Raw genomic sequence first — 21,493 nt, 5'->3', positions numbered from 1 at the left:
TTATCTGACAAATTTTGGAAGCCAAAGCCAGGAAGGGATTTAAAAAGAGGAGAAATCTCAGTCTTTCCTTTATGACCTGATCCCTGTTTATAGTCTGTTCCTGGTTTTGGCTTCAAAGATCTGTCAGATAAATCTGTCTGTGTAAACGCACCATTAGGGTCCATTTACACAGAAAGGTTATCTGCCAAAGATTTGAAGCCAAAGCCAGGAAGGGAGGAAATCTCAGCCTTTCCTTTATGACCTGATCTCTGTATATAGTCTGTTTCTGGCTTTGGCTTCAAATCTTTGGCAGATAATCTTTCTGTGTAAATGGACCCTTAGGGTACTATTCCACCAACAGATCAGACAACAGATTATCTGCCAAAGATTTGAAACCAAACCCAGGAATAGAATATAAACAGAGAACAGGTCATAAAGAAAAGACTGGATTTCTCCTCTTTTCAAATCCACTCCTGGGTTTGGCTTCAAATCTTTGGCAGATAATCTGTCGTCAGATCTGTTGGTGGAATAGTACCCTTAGACCTGTCAGCTGATCATCTGATGTGTACGGTGGATTCCCAACCGATGATGTCAGCGGAGAAGAGGATCGGTGGTCAGCTGCCCGTATTCCCGGGCAGAGAGGCAGCAGCTAGAGGAGGCGGCCTCCTTGTGTATATGGGGAGGGGGGAGCTATAGTATGTGTATGGCCGAGCAGTCTACCATCTGCCGGGACCCTGACAGCTTCCCTCTTATGCATGTGCCCCCACCCCCGTGTGTGTGTGTGTGTATATATATATATATATATACGCTCTTCTCGGCTGGGCATGCACACTAATTCTATAGAGCGGGGTAGACACCTCAGAAGACAGGTTAATACCCCAACCCACGTGTGTCCTGATGGTGGCTCCTAGGGCCCCCGCTGCCCCATATACAGCTCAGCTCCATCCAAGACTGACAGGATCTGCCGTCATATCTCATCTGTCATCAGTTTTATTATAAGAAGGAAGCGTCAGTGCCCCCCCATCATTACTGATACACGTCTGGAGGGGAGGGGGGTCAGGGGTGTCCGGTGTCCCGAGGAGGACAGTGAAACCAGAAATTTAAACCTTTATTTCCACGATTGTAAAAACGGCCGTTATTAGTGACCGTTATTTGCACGTCTTTTTACATCGTGTGAACATATCCATAGGATTAGGATACACGGGGTAGTCGCAGATTCGCATCGTCTGTCGGTGTTCTGTCCCCTCGTGTACACGGCCATCTGCCAGCAATTCACACACCAGACCGGCGTCTAGGCTCCGGTACCGTGCGCTCACACGTTATCCCCGTATATGATATCACACGGGTATACACTATTTATAATGTAATGGATACAAGTAATTATTGGAAATTGAGTATCGGATCTTGCTCAGAGATCAGACTGTGCGGTCGTCTTTATGCGATTTTACACTCGCTTCCTGCTCCTACACAGTATACGGTGCGGACACGGCGAGCGCCCGGTGCCAGCAGACGTGACGCCGCCGCCGCTCCAGACACGATGATCTCCTCACAATATGTTCCGTCCTGGAGCTCCTGCCGCTCGTCTGTGGAGCCGCCGGCGGGGATTAACCCCTCCCGTGCCGGTGTATTGTGTGAGGAACAATGCTGTGCAGGCGGCCCCGGGCCCGCACGCGCTCTCCTATCTCAAGGACATAAGCGGCTCCGCTCCCCGCGTGTGTGGGGATTAGAGCCGCCGCCGCCACCGTGTAATAGACGGGCGGTGATCATCGCGGATCAGCCGCTTCTCGCCTCCTCACCTATCGATTAACGCGCCCGCTGCTTATTAACCCCCGCGGCGGCCTCCCGGCTCCGCCACATTAGTATTCTGCTCGGTGCGCGTACTCCCCTGCCAACCGGACTGGAAGAAAATGGCGGTAAATGCGAGTGATAATAGCGGGGGCAGACGGTACCGGGAACGCGAGCCCCGCACATACTGCCTCCGGTAATAGTGGGGTGAGGAGCCCCGGTACTGGCGCACGGCTTAGGGTTAATATGCGGTGAGGAGCCCCGGTGTCGCACGGGTTAATCTCCAGTTAGGCTATCACGTAGGAGTGCCGGTTATATCCGGTGAGGAGCCCCGATACCCGCCGCTATCACATAGGAGTGCCGGTTATATCCGGTGAGGAGCCCCGGTGTCGCACGGGTTAATCTCCAGTTAGGCTATCACGTAGGAGTGCCGGTTATATCCGGTGAGGAGCCCCGGTGTCGCACGGGTTAATCTCCAGTTAGGCTATCACGTAGGAGTGCCGGTTATATCCGGTGAGGAGCCCCGGTGTCGCACGGGTTAATCTCCAGTTAGGCTATCACGTAGGAGTGCCGGTTATACCCGGTGAGGAGCCCCGATACCCGCCGCTATCACATAGGAGTGACGGGGTTATACCCGGTGAGGAGCCCCGGTGTCGCGCTGGGGTTAATCTCCTGTGAGGAGCCCCGGTGCCCGCCGCCGTCTCATGGGGTTAATCTCCGGTAAGGAGCCCCGATACCCGCCGCTATCACATAGGAGTGCCGGTTATACCCGGTGAGGAGCCCCGATACCCGCCGCTATCACATAGGAGTGCCGGTTATACCCGGTGAGGAGCCCCGATACCCGCCGCTATCACATAGGAGTGACGGGGTTATATCCGGTGAGGAGTCCCGGTCGGTAATTAGGGAGCCCTCCCCGGTGACCGCCTAATTGCAGGCTCGCGCTGCTCTCCCGGCCCGTATCCCGGCAATCAGCGATCTCCCGGCAGCAGCTGCGGATTAGGCGGCCGTCACGGCAGCTCCGGGGAGATTAGGCGGCTTAACCCCTCGGTGTCCGCTGCTGGCGGGTAGAGGCAGGTGCTGACTGACCGGCACCGGGCACCTGTATCACCCGTGCTGGGAGCTGTAGTGCCTCTCGCGGGGTGTGTAGGTTACGGAGCAGGCTGGACGTGGACGTTCACACTGTACAGAGATCTTTCTAGGACTGCACGGAAGATTATTTATTACTATAGTAACATAACAAGGACATTGGCTTATCTGTGACTGCGATAATGGCCAATGTTACTGTGTGTGAACAGCGCCTTATTATGGCCCCCCTTATGTCAGTGTATGGGGCCTGTGTGATCTCCCATAGCAGCAGTGATGCATCCAGGATGGCAGTGACACAAGGGCCAGATAGCTGGGATCTTCTGATTTTATATATATATATATATATATATATATTATATATACACAACCTGCTCTCATAGCCAGGAAGTGCAATGGCTGCTGCTATCAGACCCATAGACGTTAATGGTCCCTGTGGATCCATCACAGACAGGACACACAACTAGCAGGGTATAGGGATGTGTAGGATATGAGCGGCTTATTATCTGCCTCACCTACCACTAGTCAGATAGCAGGAGCCTGAGATACCAGTGTAGCCCCTGCCCCCCTTGTCCTGGGTGGGGGTAGATGAGGCTCACAGAGCACGGCAGAGATATCCTGGCTCCCATCACATGGCGGACGTCTCACATTCCTCCCGCTGTTTTCATAACATGGGCTTCTGTCTGTACTCTCCCCGGCTAGTCCCATCTTGCGGGTGGGGGGGGGGGGGTAGCCCTCCCTCTCCTAAGCAGATCATACATTAAGAAGCAATCTCCAGAAATGCGCGGTGTTCTCGCCGTCCTCTTCCCTCCGCAGCACATTTCCGACTATCGGGAACGGTTCCCAGATCCTGCGTGCAGTTATACATGTGCTTTTCTGTACACTGCGCTGGTGGTGACGGTCTGGCCCCGGTGTCTGCCGTCTCCGAGGATGAGCTGTGCCAGCGGCCACTGCTGGGCTATGTTTACACAACGTGGGGGGGGGGGGGGAAGGCGTCCGCTTTTGTTTAAAAACACATGGGCTAAGTTGATAGCAATAAATCACATTGCTGTCAATGGAATATCGGCCGTCTTTTCACAATTCTTCAGTTACGGCCACCTTCAAAAGACGTCCGTCATTGTTTTCATTGTGCGAAAAGGATGTCCGTTATTCCCAGACTTCGATGGAGTTTATTGATCTCACTTTAGGCCATGTTCATACTATGTAAGAGGCCGGCCGTTCCGTGACCCGGAGCGAGGGGTCCCGTCTGGAGCGTATACCATGCGTATACGCTCCGGTCGGAATCCCATAGAAGGAAAGGTAATGTATATTTTCGTAATAATCACGGCCGTTTTTACCGAAAATATAAGTCGTGTGAACATAGCCTTAATATGATACAATAACGTCCGTCGTTGTGCGAACATAGCCTAGTAACGTACCAGAATTAGGACTTCCATACTTGGTTTAGTGTCACGATTCTCTATAGCAAAAAGTGTTTTTTTAAATGGAAAATTACAAGTCCACGTAAAACGGTGAGGCCTGGTTATATATATATATATATATATATACACAAACACACACAAACATATACAAAGGGTTGTCCAAAAGTAGGTGCCTGTGAGGTATGAAAGGTGGAATCTGATTGGTTGCTAGGGGCAACTGAGCCAGTGTCACTTTACACCATGTTGATAAATCTCCCCCCTTGTTCACACTATGGAGTTTTGGTGCCAATTCCGTCGTGTGAATGGGCGCCACATACTGTGCACCTACTTTTGGACCACCCTGTGTGTGTTAGTTTATAATTATTATATAAAATATATATATATATATATATATATATATATATATATATATATATATATATATATATAATAATTATAAACTATGTCTTTGTCCATCTCGCACAGCAGGGATAGCTTTGGCTCTGTTCACATCTGCGTTGTGTTGCGGTAACCTGAGCCTCCTCCGGCAGTGAGCGGCAGCTGTGTCTCCGCGCGGTCCTGGCGCCGCCGGTCACAGCAGGCTGACATTGGGATGAGCGGAGCCGCGGGCGTCCTTCACGCTCCGTCTTGCACGTACACTCCATCAATAACACGAGTGAGTGGAGGGCTGATGGCTGCTAGTGCAAGAGCCGGAAGTGTGCAACACTATTGTAGACAAAACACGGGCAGCACCTGATGGCTATAACTCACTGGTGTCCGTGGTGCAAGGGGGATGTGACCCCGTAGGTTTCTATGTACTAGTGTGAACAGCCCCTTATAGGTGACCCCGGGTGTGAGCTGTCATACGGTGACAGGCACAAGCTGACAGCCTGAGGGATCGTGTAGGAGGATAGATGAGCTCAGTACATGAAGGGTTAATACGACAGCAAAGAGGGGGGGGGGGGGCGGCAAGATGTTCTGCAGCAGCGCTGCCCCCATACCTAGTGCAATGATCAGTATGCGGCCGCGTGATCTGCAGACACGGATCGGTCCCTTCCTCTCACAGTATATACAATGTACGATACAATGGCACGAGGAGATAGCGGTAACCGGAGGCGGCCGGTGCGCTGCAGGACCGTCATTTCACCGCATTATTAGTGATTGTATCTGCCCCGGGTCACGCTCATCCCCGCCCGGACATCCAGCCATCTTACGGGCTCGTGGTGTGCCCGGTATCGGTCATCCCCATACACGGAAGATTGGCGCGGATCGTTACTGACAGGCGGGGGCGGAAAGCCGTGTGTGTGATCAGACTGTAGTGTACACACGGTGCGTCCGGGGAGCCGGTGTCACTGCGGTGATCGGTCCCGAGCGGCTGCCCCCGGTGCCCGTCCCCCTCTATCACGCCCGTCTGTCGGGGCACACGGTCTCCTCCCGAGCAGCAGCACGGCTCCGCCACAATACATGGCAGCCATTTGTGAGGCGCGCGGAGTACACGGGAGGGAAGGAGCCGCGCGTCCTAATCTCCCGCTCACCGCACACCGGAGGCACCCGGGGTCAGCAGCACGGGGAAGCGCGGCGGCGGCCGGAGGCTTAACCCTGTCCTCTCCGGCCGGAGCCCACACACCAGCGGCCCCGGGAGCCTTGTGCAATAGCTGATTGTCAGCGCTTATCAGTGTCATTGTGTATTAGCATGGAATCGCACAGGCGGTTTTTCATGCAGTTTTTGAGCAGAGCATTAGGCTGCTTTCACACAGGGCAGGTTTTTTTTTTTTTTTTTTAACTGTCACTGCGGTTTTTCTGCTAAGGGCCAGAAGTGGATCAAACAGGAAGAGAAGTCCTTCCTTTATATTTCTCATTCCTTTTTAATTTATATCTGGCTTTGGCACCACAATTGCTGTGTGTGAAACCAGCCTTATAATAGAGACGTACCAGCCCTATAATGGAGACATACCAGCCTTATAATAGAGACGTACCAGCCCTATAATAGAGACGTACCAGCCCTATAATGGAGACATACCAGCCTTATAATAGAGACGTACCAGCCCTATAATGGAGACATACCAGCCCTATAATGGAGACATACCAGCCTTAGGGCCCATTCACACTACGGAATTGGCGCCGAAATTTTGTGCAGAACCCCCGAGCGCCAGTCTGCTCTCTGTTTGAAAGAGAGGGTGCACACGCCTCCGCTATAAGAATTGGCATGTCTATCAGACCGCCCTGTGGCCTCCGCTCTAAGAATTGGCATGTCTATCAGACCGCCCTGTGGCCTCCGCTCTAAGAATTGGCATGTCTATCAGACCGCCCTGTGGCCTCCGCTCTAAGAATTGGCATGTCTATCAGACCGCCCCGTGGCCTCCGCTCTAAGAATTGGCATGTCTATCAGACCGCCCCGTGGCCTCCGCTCTAAGAATTGGCATGTCTATCAGACCGCCCAGTGGCCTCCGCTCTAAGAATTGGCATGTCTATTGCACCGCCCTGTGGCCTCCGCTCTAAGAATTGGCATGTCTATCAGACCGCCCCGTGGCCTCCGCTCTAAGAATTGGCATGTCTATCAGACCGCCCCGTGGCCTCCGCTCTAAGAATTGGCATGTCTATCACACCGCCCTGTGGCCTCCGCTCTAAGAATTGGCATGTCTATCAGACCGCCCCGTGGCCTCCGCTCTAAGAATTGGCATGTCTATCGCACTGCCCCGTGGCCTTTGCTCTAAGAATTGGCATGTCTATCGCATACCCTAATAGTGATGTGTGGCCCGCATATTATTGTAAAGGGTCGCATGTACAATTTAGCGCTGGTTGGTGCAGCCCCTGCCTACAGGATCATGTACAGGGTTATCTAACCTGCATCAGGTGTGCTGGTGCTCGGGGTGATCGGATGCAGAGAATCTCGTCTCCCTGCATTCATCCATACTAAACCCTACTGGACAGAAGCCATTCGTTTCTATGGATCCATGTCTTCTTGGTTTGGCCAGGGATACATGGTTGCTCACGGTTGCGACACGGGTCGTGCGGCCAGAAATCACTGATCGTCCAGCATTGTGACTTATAGAAGGAAATCAGGTTGGATTGAGACCCTCAAGTCAATTGCAAGAAATCCATCCGAGATAGATGCCAGGCGACTCCTGGGTCACGGTCACTGCCATTTGTGGGATGCAACACCTCCATAGGTGGCGATGCCTGATCACTGCAGGCTGACATGGTGTGTCTATCCTCTCCGCATACAGGCAGGCCCAGAGGTCTTCTCCCCTAGATAAGATAGGACCTGTATGGTCTCCTGATGGTTCCCGCAGCTTTACCGCTTTGTTATTTCACTTGTTATCCATTGACTATAAGCATTTAGAACCAGTCCCCCATCTGCCCCCATCTCCCTGATTGTTGGGCTCTGGCTAATCTCTCCTTTATGTTTGCATTGTGTATTGTGTCGCACCTCTCTGGGCTTCACATGCTAATCACTGTGCAAGTTCCCGGCCCCTTTTTTTTTTTTTTCTCCTTCCTTTTACGAACTAATAAAAATGACGGCTGTTGATTACAAGTGCTCTTCACTCTCTGGTTACCATCCGCTTCTGTTGTAGTGTTTTCCCCTGTTGTTTACATGGATGTTTTTATATGCAGTCGTACTAAGGTCCCTAGTATAGAATACACTTGTGCTACACATTAGAGATTAGGTGGTAAATGTTACAGGATATATAATGAGCTTCGTTTTCCAGGGGTGAATATCAGGTGACCTATTGGGACTGATCTACAATGAAGCCGCCATTTTTGTGACCTAGGAATTGTTGCATATAAAGGACACATTGCTGAATCAATACCTATGCAGTATATAGGAGCTGCTTTTAAAGGGTTATTCTAAGTTGGAGGTTTTTTTTGTGTTCAGTAGATATTCTCCATTTGATTACCAGTGGCTGAAGACATTGGATGCAGCCCTAGGAAGTCCTGGAAAACATGCATACAGCCTATGGCCATGTTCACACAACATACAGTATGTTTAGCATAAATCACGGCCGTTGTTGCAATTTGCAACAATGGTTGTGATTTATGCTAAACATACGTTGTATTGCAATAAATGGAATCCTGGCCGGAGCGTATATTACCATGCGGCCGCACGAAATGCTGACATGTCAGTTTTCTGCGGCCGCTATTCATTGAATAGCGGCCGCACAGAACATGTCAGTTCACACAATGGCTCCGGCCGCTCGCTCCATTGTGTACAGCGGTGAATTGGGATGCATCCGAAATCACCAGAAATGTAGATAAATTAAGCCGGTACTGCTGCCGGGATGATCTCTGGACAGTGGACATGGACAGAGGTGGCAGCAGAGAGCACTGTGCAGACTGAAGAGAATCCACAACTTCCTGCAGGACATGCAGTAGCTGATAAGTATGGGAGACTTGAGATTTTGTAAATAGAAGTAAATTACAAATCTATATAACTTTCTGAAACCAAATGATTTAAAAGAAAAAAGATTTTCGCTGGACAACCCCTTTAATGTTTTACACAGGGCTGAGCACATAAAAGAATATCCCTTTAAATACACATGACCGCTTAGCTCGGCTGAGAGTGCACGTGTTGAAAACCGATGGAAGTCATCGCTATAATCCTCTGGCGGCAGCTTATCCCCTTGAGAACAAAAGGATCTGGCAAACATGACATCTGTCAGGGGAAAACTGGGAGGTTAATGGTTGATTGATCCTGCAAAAATTAGAACTTTCGGTGACTCCTACTGAATGGCGTGCAGCATGTGAATCTTCCCTCTTAACCGGGGGTAGGGAACCTTGGCTCTTCACTTGTTGCAAAACTACAACTCACACTTTAGCTTTGCTTTGGCTGTCCAGGCATGATGGGAGTTGTAGTTTTGCAACAGCTGGAGAGCCAAGGTTCCCTACCCTTGCTCTAAACAGTAGAAAAACTAGTCTACAGGCCTTTAAAACATGTCCAGGGATTGTCCAGCAAGGCCAGCCCTGTAACCATGTGCATATATATATATATATATATATATATATATATATATATATAATGGGTTTTTGTATACATCTATAATGTAAGGTTATCCCTTGCTAATATATAGGAACGTATACATGGCCTGTGTCTATAATATATCCCCTATATGTGTGTATACACAAATATTTATTTCTTTTTCTTCCTGTATCCTAGTAAGTGCTGTTCTCATAGCCGTTTCTTCCTAGGCCGGATGAGTGATGGGATTAGTGCATTACGTGGCACAAATAGGCCTCTCTTCTCTGCAGTGCAAGGCCGGCTCTTCCTGACAATCAGAGCTGTGCAGACTGATTCCCGAGCAATTATGTGGAGCCGGCACGGAATGATTTGTGTCGTCGTATTAGAAGTCTTCGTGTTTGCGTGCAATTTTTATCAGGCCAGGGGAAAAAAAAAAAAAAAGACTGCATCCCATAATTATGCCTTAAACGTGTAGCGGCCGTGAAAATATTACAATGCACAGCAATCCATGGCATCGATATAGAATTGGGACGCTGGAGCACTGATTTTCTCTCTGTTTTTTTTTTTTTTCCATACCGCTATGATTTAACACTGGAGAAGCAGACTATGACATGTTCTGCATATTTCTTCACTAATAGAGGCCTATACATATGCATATAGAGTATCTAGAGGTAAAATTAGCTGCGGTGTTAGACATGACCCTTCTGTGTGTACAGAGAACACAGTATATACGTACTGTATGCACATATTATACTGATATGTGATGACACTTAAAGAGGGCCTGTCACCATATTTTCTCCTATGAAGTAAACGGCTGGGTGTATAGTTCATCTAGACAATACTAGGGGTTATACATTTACATATCAATGGCGCTTGCTTTTAATAATTTGTATTAGAAGCTGAATGTATGTTCGGTCTCCGATACATCCTTCTTAGAGATGAGCGAACCTGGAGCATGCTCGAGTCGATCCGAACCCGAACGTTCAGCAGTGCTGAAGTTGGATAAAGCCCTAAGGCTATGTGGAAATCATGGATATAGTCATTGGCTGTATCCATGTTTTCCAGACAACCTTAGAGCTTTTTCCAACTTCAGCAGCCCCCGCTAATCAAATACCGAAAGTTCGGGTTCGGATGGACTCGAACCCGAACCCGGTTCGCTCATCTCTAATCCCTATACAAGAACTTATACTAAGGGCCCTACTACCTATTATCGCTCCTTGTGATAGAGACAACGATTAGCCAACTAAACGATTATCGGATGATCGTTGCTTTAGGCCCAAACCTATAATCATTGGCCGCCGACTGCACATTGCTACACGTAATGCGATGCATGGCCAGCAGCTAACAATTCTGCAAACAGTAAACATTACCTATCCTTGCTCCAGGGCTCCTGCTGCGGTCTGCTTCTTCCTGTCATGTCTAGTCGTGTTCCCACATTGCAATTGACGCAGGAAGCAAAGACCATGACCCAATGCTTGGATCAATAGCCGCGCAATAGTGCCAATTGAATCCCGTTGGTGATCACATGGGGGGGGGGGGACATATGGTGACTGTGAGAATGTGAGAACACGCTCTTAAAGGGACTGTACCATCAGGCCTGGGCTGAAGCACTGGAGGCGGGCTGACCCACCCCCAATGGGAGGAAACCACCGTTCCTCTATGATACAGCTCTATTGATTCTAATAGAGCAGTGTCATAGAGGGGCGGAGGTTTTCTCCCACTGAGGGTGGGTCAGCCCGCCTCCAGTGCTTCAGCCCAGGCCTGATGGTACAGTCCCTTTAAAGGTCCTTTTAACAAGCACTGATCAGCTTGTATGTTGTCTGCCCATGTAAAAGGAGGCTCAAACTTGAGTTGCTTAATATAGTAAGGTTTACAGTGCCATACATAGTGCACCCTAATAATAGTGCCCTAATAAATGTTAGCCACAGATCCACCCTCACCCACAAAGGTACCAGGTCCATGTGTGACATCCCAGTGGCCATGCACTTGCATGAGGGGATAAAAAAGCTGTGTGAACATGGCCAAAGATTACAAAGCCCTTATTTACACACCTGCTTCTTGTTTCTGTGTTGCACCTCTTTACTGACACGCAGAGCTCTACATGTGAGCAGCCAGAAGGTTATGCTTAGTGCACAAAAGAGAACAGGGCTGTTTGATGATGCCGCCGCCCTGTTCTCTGCTAGAAGGATGGGCCTGTGTTTTTAACAAGGCACATCTTTTTGTGTAATTTGGACATAGGCATGGGTTGTGCCCCCCTGACCTGGGGCATAGTTTAGCAACCTCATGTGTCCAAGGCGTTATGTATAGTGCACCCAGGCCATGCTTCTGTCACACACAGGCTTCCTGCCTCTTAGCAGACTGTGGCTAGGTTCACACTATGTAAAAATGACGTCCGTCTTTCATAACAACGGGCGTCATTGTGCAAATAACGTCTTATTTTTTAAATAATGGTTGCACATGGCTTAGAGTGGTTCTGTTATGAGGTCACTATATAGACTGCCTCTGTTATGAAGTCACTATATAGACTGCCTCTGTTATGAGGTCACTATATAGACTGCCTCTGTTATGATGGTACTATATAGACTGCCTCTGTTATGAGGGCACTATATAGACTGGGTCTGTTATGAGGTCACTATATAGACTGGTTCTGTTATGAGGTCACTATATAGACTGCCTCTGTTATGAGGTCACTATATAGACTGCCTCTGTTATGAGGGTGCTATATAGACTGGTTCTGGTATGAGGGTACTATATAGACTGGTTCTGTGATGAGGGTACTATTTAGACTGGTTCTGGTATGAGGGTACTATATAGACTAGACCTGTTATGAGGGTGCTATATAGACTGGTTATGTTAGTTATGAGGGTACTCTATAGACTGGTTCTGTTATGAGGTCACTATATAGAGTGGTTCTGTTATGAGGGTACTATATAGAGTGGTTCTGTTATGAGGGTACTATATAGACTGGTTCTGTTATGAGGGCACTATATAGACTGGTTCTGTTATGAGGGTACTATATAGACTGGTTCTGTTATGAGGGTACTATATAGACTGGTTCTGTTATGAGGGTACTATATAGACTGGTTCTGTTATGAGGGTACTATATAGACTGGTTCTGTTATGAGGGTACTATATAGACTGGTTCTGTTATGAGGATACTCTATAGACTGGTTCTGTTATAAGGGTACTCTATAGACTGGTTCTGTTAGTTATGAGGGTACTATATAGACTGGTTCTGTTATGAGGGTACTCTATAGACTGGTTCTGTTATGAGGGTACTATATAGACTGGTTCTGTTGTGACGGTACTATATAGACTGGTTCTGTTATGAGGGTACTATATAGACTGGTTCTGTTATGAGGGTACTATATAGACTGGTTCTGTTATGAGGATACTCTATAGACTGGTTCTGTTATAAGGGTACTCTATAGACTGGTTCTGTTAGTTATGAGGGTACTATATAGACTGGTTCTGTTATGAGGGTACTATATAGACTGGTTCTGTTATGAGGGTACTATATAGGCTGGTTCTGTTATGAGGGCACTATATAGACTGGTTCTGTTATGAGGGTACTATATAGGCTGGTTCTGTTAGTTATGAGGGTACTATATAGGCTGGTTCTGTTATGAGGGTACTATATAGACTGGTTCTGTTATGAGGATACTCTATAGACTGGTTCTGTTAGTTATGAGGATACTCTATAGACTGGTTCTGTTAGTTATGATGGTACTATATAGACTGGTTCTGTTATGAGGGTACTATATAGGCTGGTTCTGTTATGAGGGCACTATATAGACTGGTTCTGTTATGAGGGTACTATATAGACTGGTTCTGTTATGAGGTCACTATATAGACTGGTTCTGTTATGAGGGTACTATATAGACTGGTTCTGTTATGAGGGTACTATATAGGCTGGTTCTGTTATGAGGGCACTATATAGACTGGTTCTGTTATGAGGTCACTATATAGACTGGTTCTGTTATGAGGATACTCTATAGACTGGTTCTGTTAGTTATGAGGGTACTCTATAGACTGGTTCTGTTATGAGGTTACTATATAGACTGGTTATGTTATGAGGGTACTATATAGACTGGTTCTGTTATGAGGATACTCTATAGACTGGTTCTGTTAGTTATGAGGGTACTCTATAGACTGGTTCTGTTATGAGGTTACTATATAGACTGGTTATGTTATGAGGGTACTATATAGACTGGTTCTGTTATGAGGGTACTATATAGACTGGTTCTGTTATGAGGGTACTATATAGACTGGTTCTGTTATGAGGGTACTCTATAGACTGGTTCTGTTATGAGGGTACTCTATAGACTGGTTCTGTTATGAGGGTACTCTATAGACTGGTTCTGTTATGAGGGTACTCTATAGACTGGTTCTGTTATGAGGGTACTCTATAGACTGGTTCTGTTATGAGGGTACTATATAGACTGGTTCTGTTAGTTATGAGGGTACTCTATAGACTGGTTCTGTTATGAGGGTACTATATAGACTGGTTCTGTTAGTTATGAGGGTACTATATAGACTGGTTCTGTTAGTTATGAGGGTACTATATAGACTAGACCTGTTATGAGGGTACTATATAGACTGGTTATGTTAGTTATGAGGGTACTATATAGACTGGTTCTGTTAGTTATGAGGGTACTATATAGACTAGACCTGTTATGAGGGTACTATATAGACTGGTTCTGTTAGTTATGAGGGTACTATATAGACTAGACCTGTTATGAGGGTACTATATAGACTAGACCTGTTATGAGGGTACTATATAGACTAGACCTGTTATGAGGGTACTATATAGACTAGACCTGTTATGAGGGTACTATATAGACTAGACCTGTTATGAGGGTACTCTATAGACTGGTTCTGTTATGAGGGTACTATATAGACTGGTTCTGTTAGTTATGAGGGTACTATATAGACTAGACCTGTTATGAGGGTACTATATAGACTGGTTATGTGACGATGTACAGGTTTGTTACAGGTTGTCTTCGGCTACATGGAGCTCTTAGGTATATATAGCAGGCTTATTCCATGCAGTGCTGTGCATAATCTATATGGTTTCAGAAATGATGCTACACAATAAATTGGAGTAATGTGAAATGTAATACGTTCTAGTTACTGTCAGGTGGGATGTGGAGGAAGGGATATGTTAATTTAAGTTACCCCCTTTAAGGAAGCTGGATTGGTAAAAATTATACAGTGGTCAGCCCATCAAGGCAGCTCAGTTACCTGTGGTTGCACATGGCGTCATCATGTAAGTCATAACCACATGACACATGGTTCTCTACCCTGGAATGCCATCAGCATCCATTAAAATCAATTGACGCCCAATTATTTTAATAGGTGGTGAGAAATTCCAGTAGCAGCAATGCAAAGAAAATGAGAATTTATGTCCAGGCTCAACCAGCAATCTAAATCCCCATGATCATCATTATTTCACTCCATCGGAATAGGAAAAGGGATTGTCTGTGCTGGACAACCATTCATGATCTTTTTTCTTTGTAAGGTTCATACAAGAGGATGATGATTTCCTAGTGAAGCTCCACAATAAAGGGGACCTGTCAGCTTCATTGAACTATATAAGGCTGCATTCACACGTCCCGTAAAATTGGCCGTAGTCGCGGATCCGAGCAATTCACATGATCAATTCACATGATCTGTACATGCAGCAATTCACATGATCTTTAAAAATAGGACATTTCCTAGTGCGGATCGCGTCATGGATCCCGCGGCAGAGATGACAGGAGACAATGATGTGCTCTCCTGTCATCGCGTCTACTAGTCACCTCCTCCCCTGTGCTGACCGGCTTACATGTTCACGAGAAGTGGCCTGCCCTATGCTGCCTTCTTCTCCCGGAAGTGTAGTCCACGCCAACTCCGGTGAGCGTGTGTAGCCGGCCTGCACAGGGGAATAGGTGAGTAGTAGATGCGATGACGGGAGCGCACATCATGCACTCCTGTCATCTCTGCTGCTGGGGGGAATCCGTACCGGACGGCGGGGGCTCTCCGGTTAGGGGATCCGTGCCGCGATTCTCCTCCGGATAACGACACGGAGCGTGTGAAAAAGGCCTAAGCCTCAAGGCACCATAAAGGGATCCGGTCACGTCCCTGGTGGAGTGTGTACCGGCCCCAGTACCTTAGAGCTGCTGCGCACTGTGACAGTCTCCAGTGGGGCAGCAATTTATAAAAAACACTCTTTGATTGTTCTTCCCAGGACCTGGTAACTGGGCATTTTGGCGGAGCCACAGTGGCATGTAGTCACACTGCCTCCACCCTCTTCTCTATCACTCACATTTGAGAAGTCTAGTGCGGGGGTTGGGGGGATGTTTTTAAAAAAATCACTACGGGTAGTATTTAGGAGCTGCTGTATGTCCTGCAAGAAGTGGTGTATTCTTTCTCTCTGCTGCCACCTCTGTCTGTGACAGGAACTTCCAGAGCAGCAGCAAATCCCCATAGAAACCCTGTACTGCTCTGGACAGAGGAGGCAGCAGAGAGCTCTGTGTCCGACTGGAAAGAATACACCGCTTCCTGCACGACATACGGCAGCTGATCTGCCCACAATGTACACAGCCACATAGTCACAAATACACTACCTTTTGAGACATTGAAAACATGATGTGAATGGGACCCTGGGACAGATCTCTCCCATCACAGATTTGTGGTAAATACATAGTGTAACCATTGCTATCAGTACTCAGCAGCGTAGAGATGGCTAATGTCTGTCTATATTGTGTAGAGTGTATATATAGGTTACAGGGCATATGAATATTACAACCTATGGATTATGATGTGCCGAGTGGGTCACCTCATACAATAAAGCCGGCGGCGGCGGCAGCAGCGTGGAGACGAGCCACTGTTGGGCTGGTTGCTGGCCTCAGTGGCAGATGAAGGATTATGTCCCCCACCATCCTATAAACTAATGAGCTTTGGAGCCTTGTGATTAGACATGCACGGGAGTCCGCTAGGAGAAGATCCTGACAGCATGAAATATAATTTGTGATCTAGAAGACAGTTTCCAGGATAATCTCATTACGCTCCACAGACTCCCGGTGTTATTCTGTAGAAGGCGGACAATGATCAATTTACATTGACCTAGGGCCGGCAGAGCTTTTAGATGGTAATTGCCACATTGATTTGCATTGCAAAGGGGGGGGGGGGGTAAAATTAAAGGCGGAAGCCAAACAAAATGAAATGTACTGTGAAGGTGTGAAGCTGAGGATCGACATTACGTTCTGTGCATCATACTGTATATCTGCCATGTATTGCAGATTCACATGGCTGTAAAATGGTGGAGTTTTAGAACCTCTTTGTGATTTCACTATGGTCACATGATGTCAGAGGCAGTTTTTAAGAGGTTTGGAACTTTGATCCTCTTTTCACTGAATGATCTAACACCTAGGGGCACATTTATCAATATGTTTCCCTGGCGTATGCCATGGAAAAGGCGCAGATTTTTACAGCCAGTGATTGGCTGAGCATCCTGTCACTGCAACAATGGCTTCAGATGTGCCAGCAGTGGCTACGGGGATCAGGGAAAGCTAGGAGGACATCGGGGGAGCATGGAGAGGTAAGTATACATCTTTAAAAACTGTCGGTTGAATGATCGTTCTCTCCATTCATAGGAACATTCAGCATGGTGGAACGTTCCTGTGTTCTCTACGGGGAGGGGTAAGCTGCAGTCAGACTGCTTTGGTGGTGGCTTATCTCTCCAAGAACAAAGGATTCAGGCAGTGAAATTCCATCAAGCATGACCCGTTTCTCCACCAACATCATCAGTCAGTGGACTCCCACACATTATATATTGACAGCCGACCCTTGCGTGAGTTGACATAAGTATTGTTTCTGTCTGGTGGCTCATGACCCATTTTTTCCATATCAAAGAGGAGGAGTATGGGAGTAAAAATGGGTAAGTACTGTGGCCATTTCTGGGATCCCTATATATTGGCAGAATAGGGTTCTCTTGAGGCTTCAGTGTACACTTCTGAAAGGGAAAGATGAGATAGATGGCTCTCCATGAGTGTGGCTATCTTCATTGCATTGGGCCGGAAACATAGATGCTTTTTTTCAAAAACAGCACCACACTCAATTCTCAGGTTACCCACTGTATTACAACTAACCTCCTTTTACATCAATGAACTGAACTGCAATATCACAATATGTTTTTTTGTTTTTTTTTTCATCATAGTCAATGGGAAACATATGGAAGAATAAAGCCTGACATTTTCATGTTTACCATTGCCATTTTCTTATTATTAGACATGCACAGCGACGGGATCGGAACAAAATTCTACAACTTTATTTAGAAAGAAAAGAGATTACAGAATAAAACTGTTTATTTTAAATGTAAGAAATGTATATAGACTTATAGCTATATGTCTAAAGTATATAAAAAATAATAAACATGTACGTTATGTGTCTATTGTTTAGGCATCTGTTTCATGTAAAACATACATTAAAAATATGATTTGAACCCAGCTTGACACAAAAAGGAGCACCCCCCCCCCCCCCCTTCCCCATGTAGGCAACTGAGAAAAATTTTACTGAACACGTTTCTATCAAATCAGAAGAATAGTGCGCACCAGCTACAGGGGAAAAAAATCCTAATGGTCAGCTCCTCCCGAGGGTGATGGGTCCATGTAATACTGTGTATAGTCATTGCCATTAGGAGCAAGTTAATTATCTGGCGTCTGTGTCCGCGTTGTCGCGCTGGGAAACGCGGCTTTCATGGTACAGAGATGAGTAATATGCGGGCTCTCCTTCCACTATGGGTCGCGTAGAAAGATGAATCCTTTGTTATATGAGCTCTTATTGGCGTTCTCATGACATAAATCACAGCCGTACAGAGGCAGCAGAGGCTTTCGACTACCGAGACTCCGGCTCCTTATTATTATTACTGATGTCCTTGTGTGGTCGCTCTGGGGAGCTGCCTCTCTAATGTAAAGGTCACTGTCCCAGCTATCCCCAGCATACTGGGACATGTAGTGCATCATCATCATCATCATTATTTATTCTCTATTATTGTCACGTAGCATTTGCCGCTATGGTGCCTCGAAGCTTTTTATTCTACATTTCAAGATATTCCGACAGAACGGGGAAGGGCAGTTAGTTCTGGCACAAAGAAGGGTTCAGTGTAACCTCCTAGCATGCAGCCGCCCATCTGTCTATGTGTGACTTCAGCCTGTGTATAGTGATCACTGCGGGAAGGCACAGCAGCAAGCTGGTCTCGGAGAAGAGGGGGCACATGAGATCTTTGTCTGTCCCGTATCTCCATAATAGATCCGACATGTGTTAATGGTAGTAATGTGGTTCGTTATGTGGTTGGCGGTATACGATGTACGTACCATGTAGGAGCAGGGACTGGCTTGACATTTAGGCAGCAGTGAAGAATGCCTCTTTAATCCTCTAATTAATATTCACTGGGGGACGGCGAAGGGGTTAATAAGTACTTGGCTTTCAAGCATACTTTGTGTGTGCCCCCACACAGTGCCCTTTGTTTCTGCCCACTGGGGCATTCCCGCTTGTTACTGTGTCCTTTATCGGCGCCGTATGTCAAATATAAAAACCATTTCTAAGAAATATATATACTTACTAAGTGACTGGAGTGTGACCGAATCTACGAAAACGTAGAAGAGACTGCGTAAGGCGAGGCCTGGTGCCCGTCAACTGAGGTGTGAAGCTTTGTCCACCATGACTGATGTTGTAGGGAGAGCTCGGCCGTAATACGTTCTGTTGCTTAGACGTTCCTTATCTGCGTTATACGCACCGTTACTTAGTATACGGCACACCGGCATATCCGAGATAATGTTAACACAATGATGCACGTGTATAAAGGTGTCGTCTGAGCAAATCATGTCGCGTACGCAAATCAACAGTGTTGCTAGGTGACGGGATGTCATAATTGTCTGCAACAAATTTCGAAAAAGTTTGTTACCTCCCATTTTGTGATTTTGTTTTTATTCCTGGGGAGGTTATGACACCTACGGCATCTATGAATGACTTTATGTAGAAAACTGGTATCTCCGTCCACCCGCAGACGTGGCACATTGTGCAACAAGTTGGGACGGGTTTGCCCGTGCCCCTTACACTGGTATATGACACTTTCGTACATCCGGCAGGCATATTTTTAGCGTTTGCGTGTGCCGTGACTATATGTTTATCCATTTGCCCCCGTGTTCCAGTAAACAGGATCCTGGCATGGGCACCAATGGTCTGGCTCCAGCCTTGGGCTTTAGGCGGTCGCTCTTTGGTCCCCACATCTGTCTCCCCTGCCCGGAGATGACTGGTGGGGATTGAGGCACTAAGCTTGTGAGATCAGGTTTCCCGCTGAGCACCCGCAGGAGAAGTCAGCATTTGATTGAAGTTACACTTGGTTGTGAGCTCCCTGGGGACGGCCGCCTGGAAACACTAGAGCTGTCTCCAGCGCTCCCTCCTCCCTCCGCCTGTCTCTCTCGCTCTCTCTCCTAAAAGCCTTTGTGCAGTACGAGGCACGGATCGCTGAGCCCTCACAAGAATGTGCTGCTGTCTCTGCTGACAGGGTTGTGTTAGCTTTCCCCAGGCAAGTGGAATTATAGCTCCTTCACAACAACACAATATAACTCTTTAGCTGATGAATACGAAAAAAGCGCAGCCCACAAATACAACCCCGTGCTTTCCGCGTATCGATTGTCGCTATGGTTTCACCATATTATCCATCGTTTTAGACCGTCATCTGAATTTTGAAAATGTCATCTACATGTAGATTTTTTTTATTTATTTTTTTTTTTTTACAAGGAAACGTGACTATGCGGTAGATTGAACAGCCCCATTGTACCCCTTCAGTGTATAGAACAAAATCCGCAGCTAAATCTATGTGCAACAAATGCTAATGCTGGTGCAATTGCAGCACTCTAAGCATGTCTTCATACTGCTTTGTTGTGGAAATTGAAGCATACTTGCACTTTCAGGTGACTTTTCAGGATAAGCTGTCCTGCATGTGTACAATAAATAGCACTATTTCTGGCCATAGTTGTATATGGAATTTTGCACCAGTTTTCCGCTCTAATTTTAAGCTGTCCCTGGGCTATTGGGTGAAAACTAGCGGCTCTGATGTCTCCCATATTATGCACACACAGAAGAGGGTATCCTAATCCTTTATATAGTTATAGTATTTCCTCAGAAGCAGCAGCAGCATGGAGGATATTATAGAGCAGTACTGAGCAGTGTAAGCTGGGGGGGGGGGTAAGATAAAACACTAATTAGAAGCTGTGGCATGGAGGATATTAAAGAGTAGTACTGTGCAGTGCAGCACCATAGAGGTTATTACAGAGCAGTACTGTACAGTGTAGCAGCATGGAGGATATTACAGAGCAGTACTGTATAGTGTAGCAGCATGGAGGATATTACAGAGCAGTACTGTGCAGCAGCATGGGGGATATTACAGAGCAGTACTGAGCACTGTAAGCTTAGTGGAGTAGAATAAAAAACTAATAAGAAGCTACAGCATCTGTGTGTCTGTCTTCCTCTGCCAGCCGTCCCTTCCCCTCCCCTTTTCATAGACTTTTCTAGGCACCATAATGTGATCCCTCAATGATCTGATAAACTCTCTGCGTCACTTCACGGAAGAGGGATTTTACAAGTCACGGCCAACCCATTTGTTCAGCGAGAGATAAGCCGCAGCAGGAGCGCTCTCACTGTGGCTTACCCCTCCCCATAGAGAACACAGGAACGCTCAGCTGTGCCGAAAGTTCCTGTGTGTGGGGAGTATAAAAGGCGGGCGAGAGATATAATTGAAGGACGGATGATCGTTCGGCCATCAGTAATTGAAAGTGTATGTGGGCTTCAAGTGATCAGTGCAGGAGGCAGGGAGAGGAAGAGAGACAAAATATAAGTAGACATAGGGTTATTTTCTTATAAGGTATATTACAAAGGTAAGGTATATTACACATGTAAAAAGATTAATTCATGGCATATTTTTCTATAGTTAGTTTCCTGCAAAATCTACATGTGTTACTATTCTAATGTGGATTTCACCCTTGGCAAAGCAGATTAACAATGTCACTGCTGGACATGCCAAATAGTGCCTCTAGGATGAAGTGAACTTTGCTCCCTGCTCTGGGTACACACAATAAGATCACTTCTTTGTTCTGCCGCCAGTCAGCGTGTGCAGTGAATGTGACAACACGTGACAACAATCGGAAAGTACAGGTGTCACCATGATAAACAACTGTAGACTTCAGCTGGCGACATAGACAATAGTTGTCACATATTTTTTTAGGAACACCATAACCAGTGTGTG

The 21,493-nt window shown here is 46.8% G+C and overlaps 2 protein-coding genes across 12 annotated transcripts in view; one reads left to right on the top strand and one right to left on the bottom strand.

Moving 5' to 3' along the window:
• The window catches only part of BCOR (BCL6 corepressor), a 160,223-nt gene that overhangs the window by 934 nt on the left and 137,796 nt on the right, over positions 1-21,493 (top strand). The gene's annotated exons all lie outside the window — the stretch shown is intronic.
• Positions 1-21,493, bottom strand: part of LOC138768031 (uncharacterized) — a 109,534-nt gene that overhangs the window by 34,465 nt on the left and 53,576 nt on the right. The window contains exon 4 of one of the 10 annotated variants that reach the window (XM_069946034.1): positions 8,768-8,901. The exons of the other annotated variants lie outside the window; for them this stretch is intronic. Within the exon in view, the coding sequence (XP_069802135.1) occupies positions 8,794-8,901 (108 nt within the window). The 3' untranslated portion in view covers positions 8,768-8,793. Of the gene's footprint in view, positions 1-8,767; positions 8,902-21,493 lie in introns of those variants that run through there. 10 annotated transcript variants of the gene reach the window in all.

This window comes from Dendropsophus ebraccatus, chromosome 11 (assembly GCF_027789765.1).
Source record: "Dendropsophus ebraccatus isolate aDenEbr1 chromosome 11, aDenEbr1.pat, whole genome shotgun sequence".
Classification (NCBI taxonomy): Eukaryota; Metazoa; Chordata; class Amphibia; order Anura; family Hylidae; genus Dendropsophus; species Dendropsophus ebraccatus.
The sequence above is the reverse complement of the archived record's forward strand: the minus strand, read 5'-3'. Positions and strand labels throughout refer to the sequence as shown.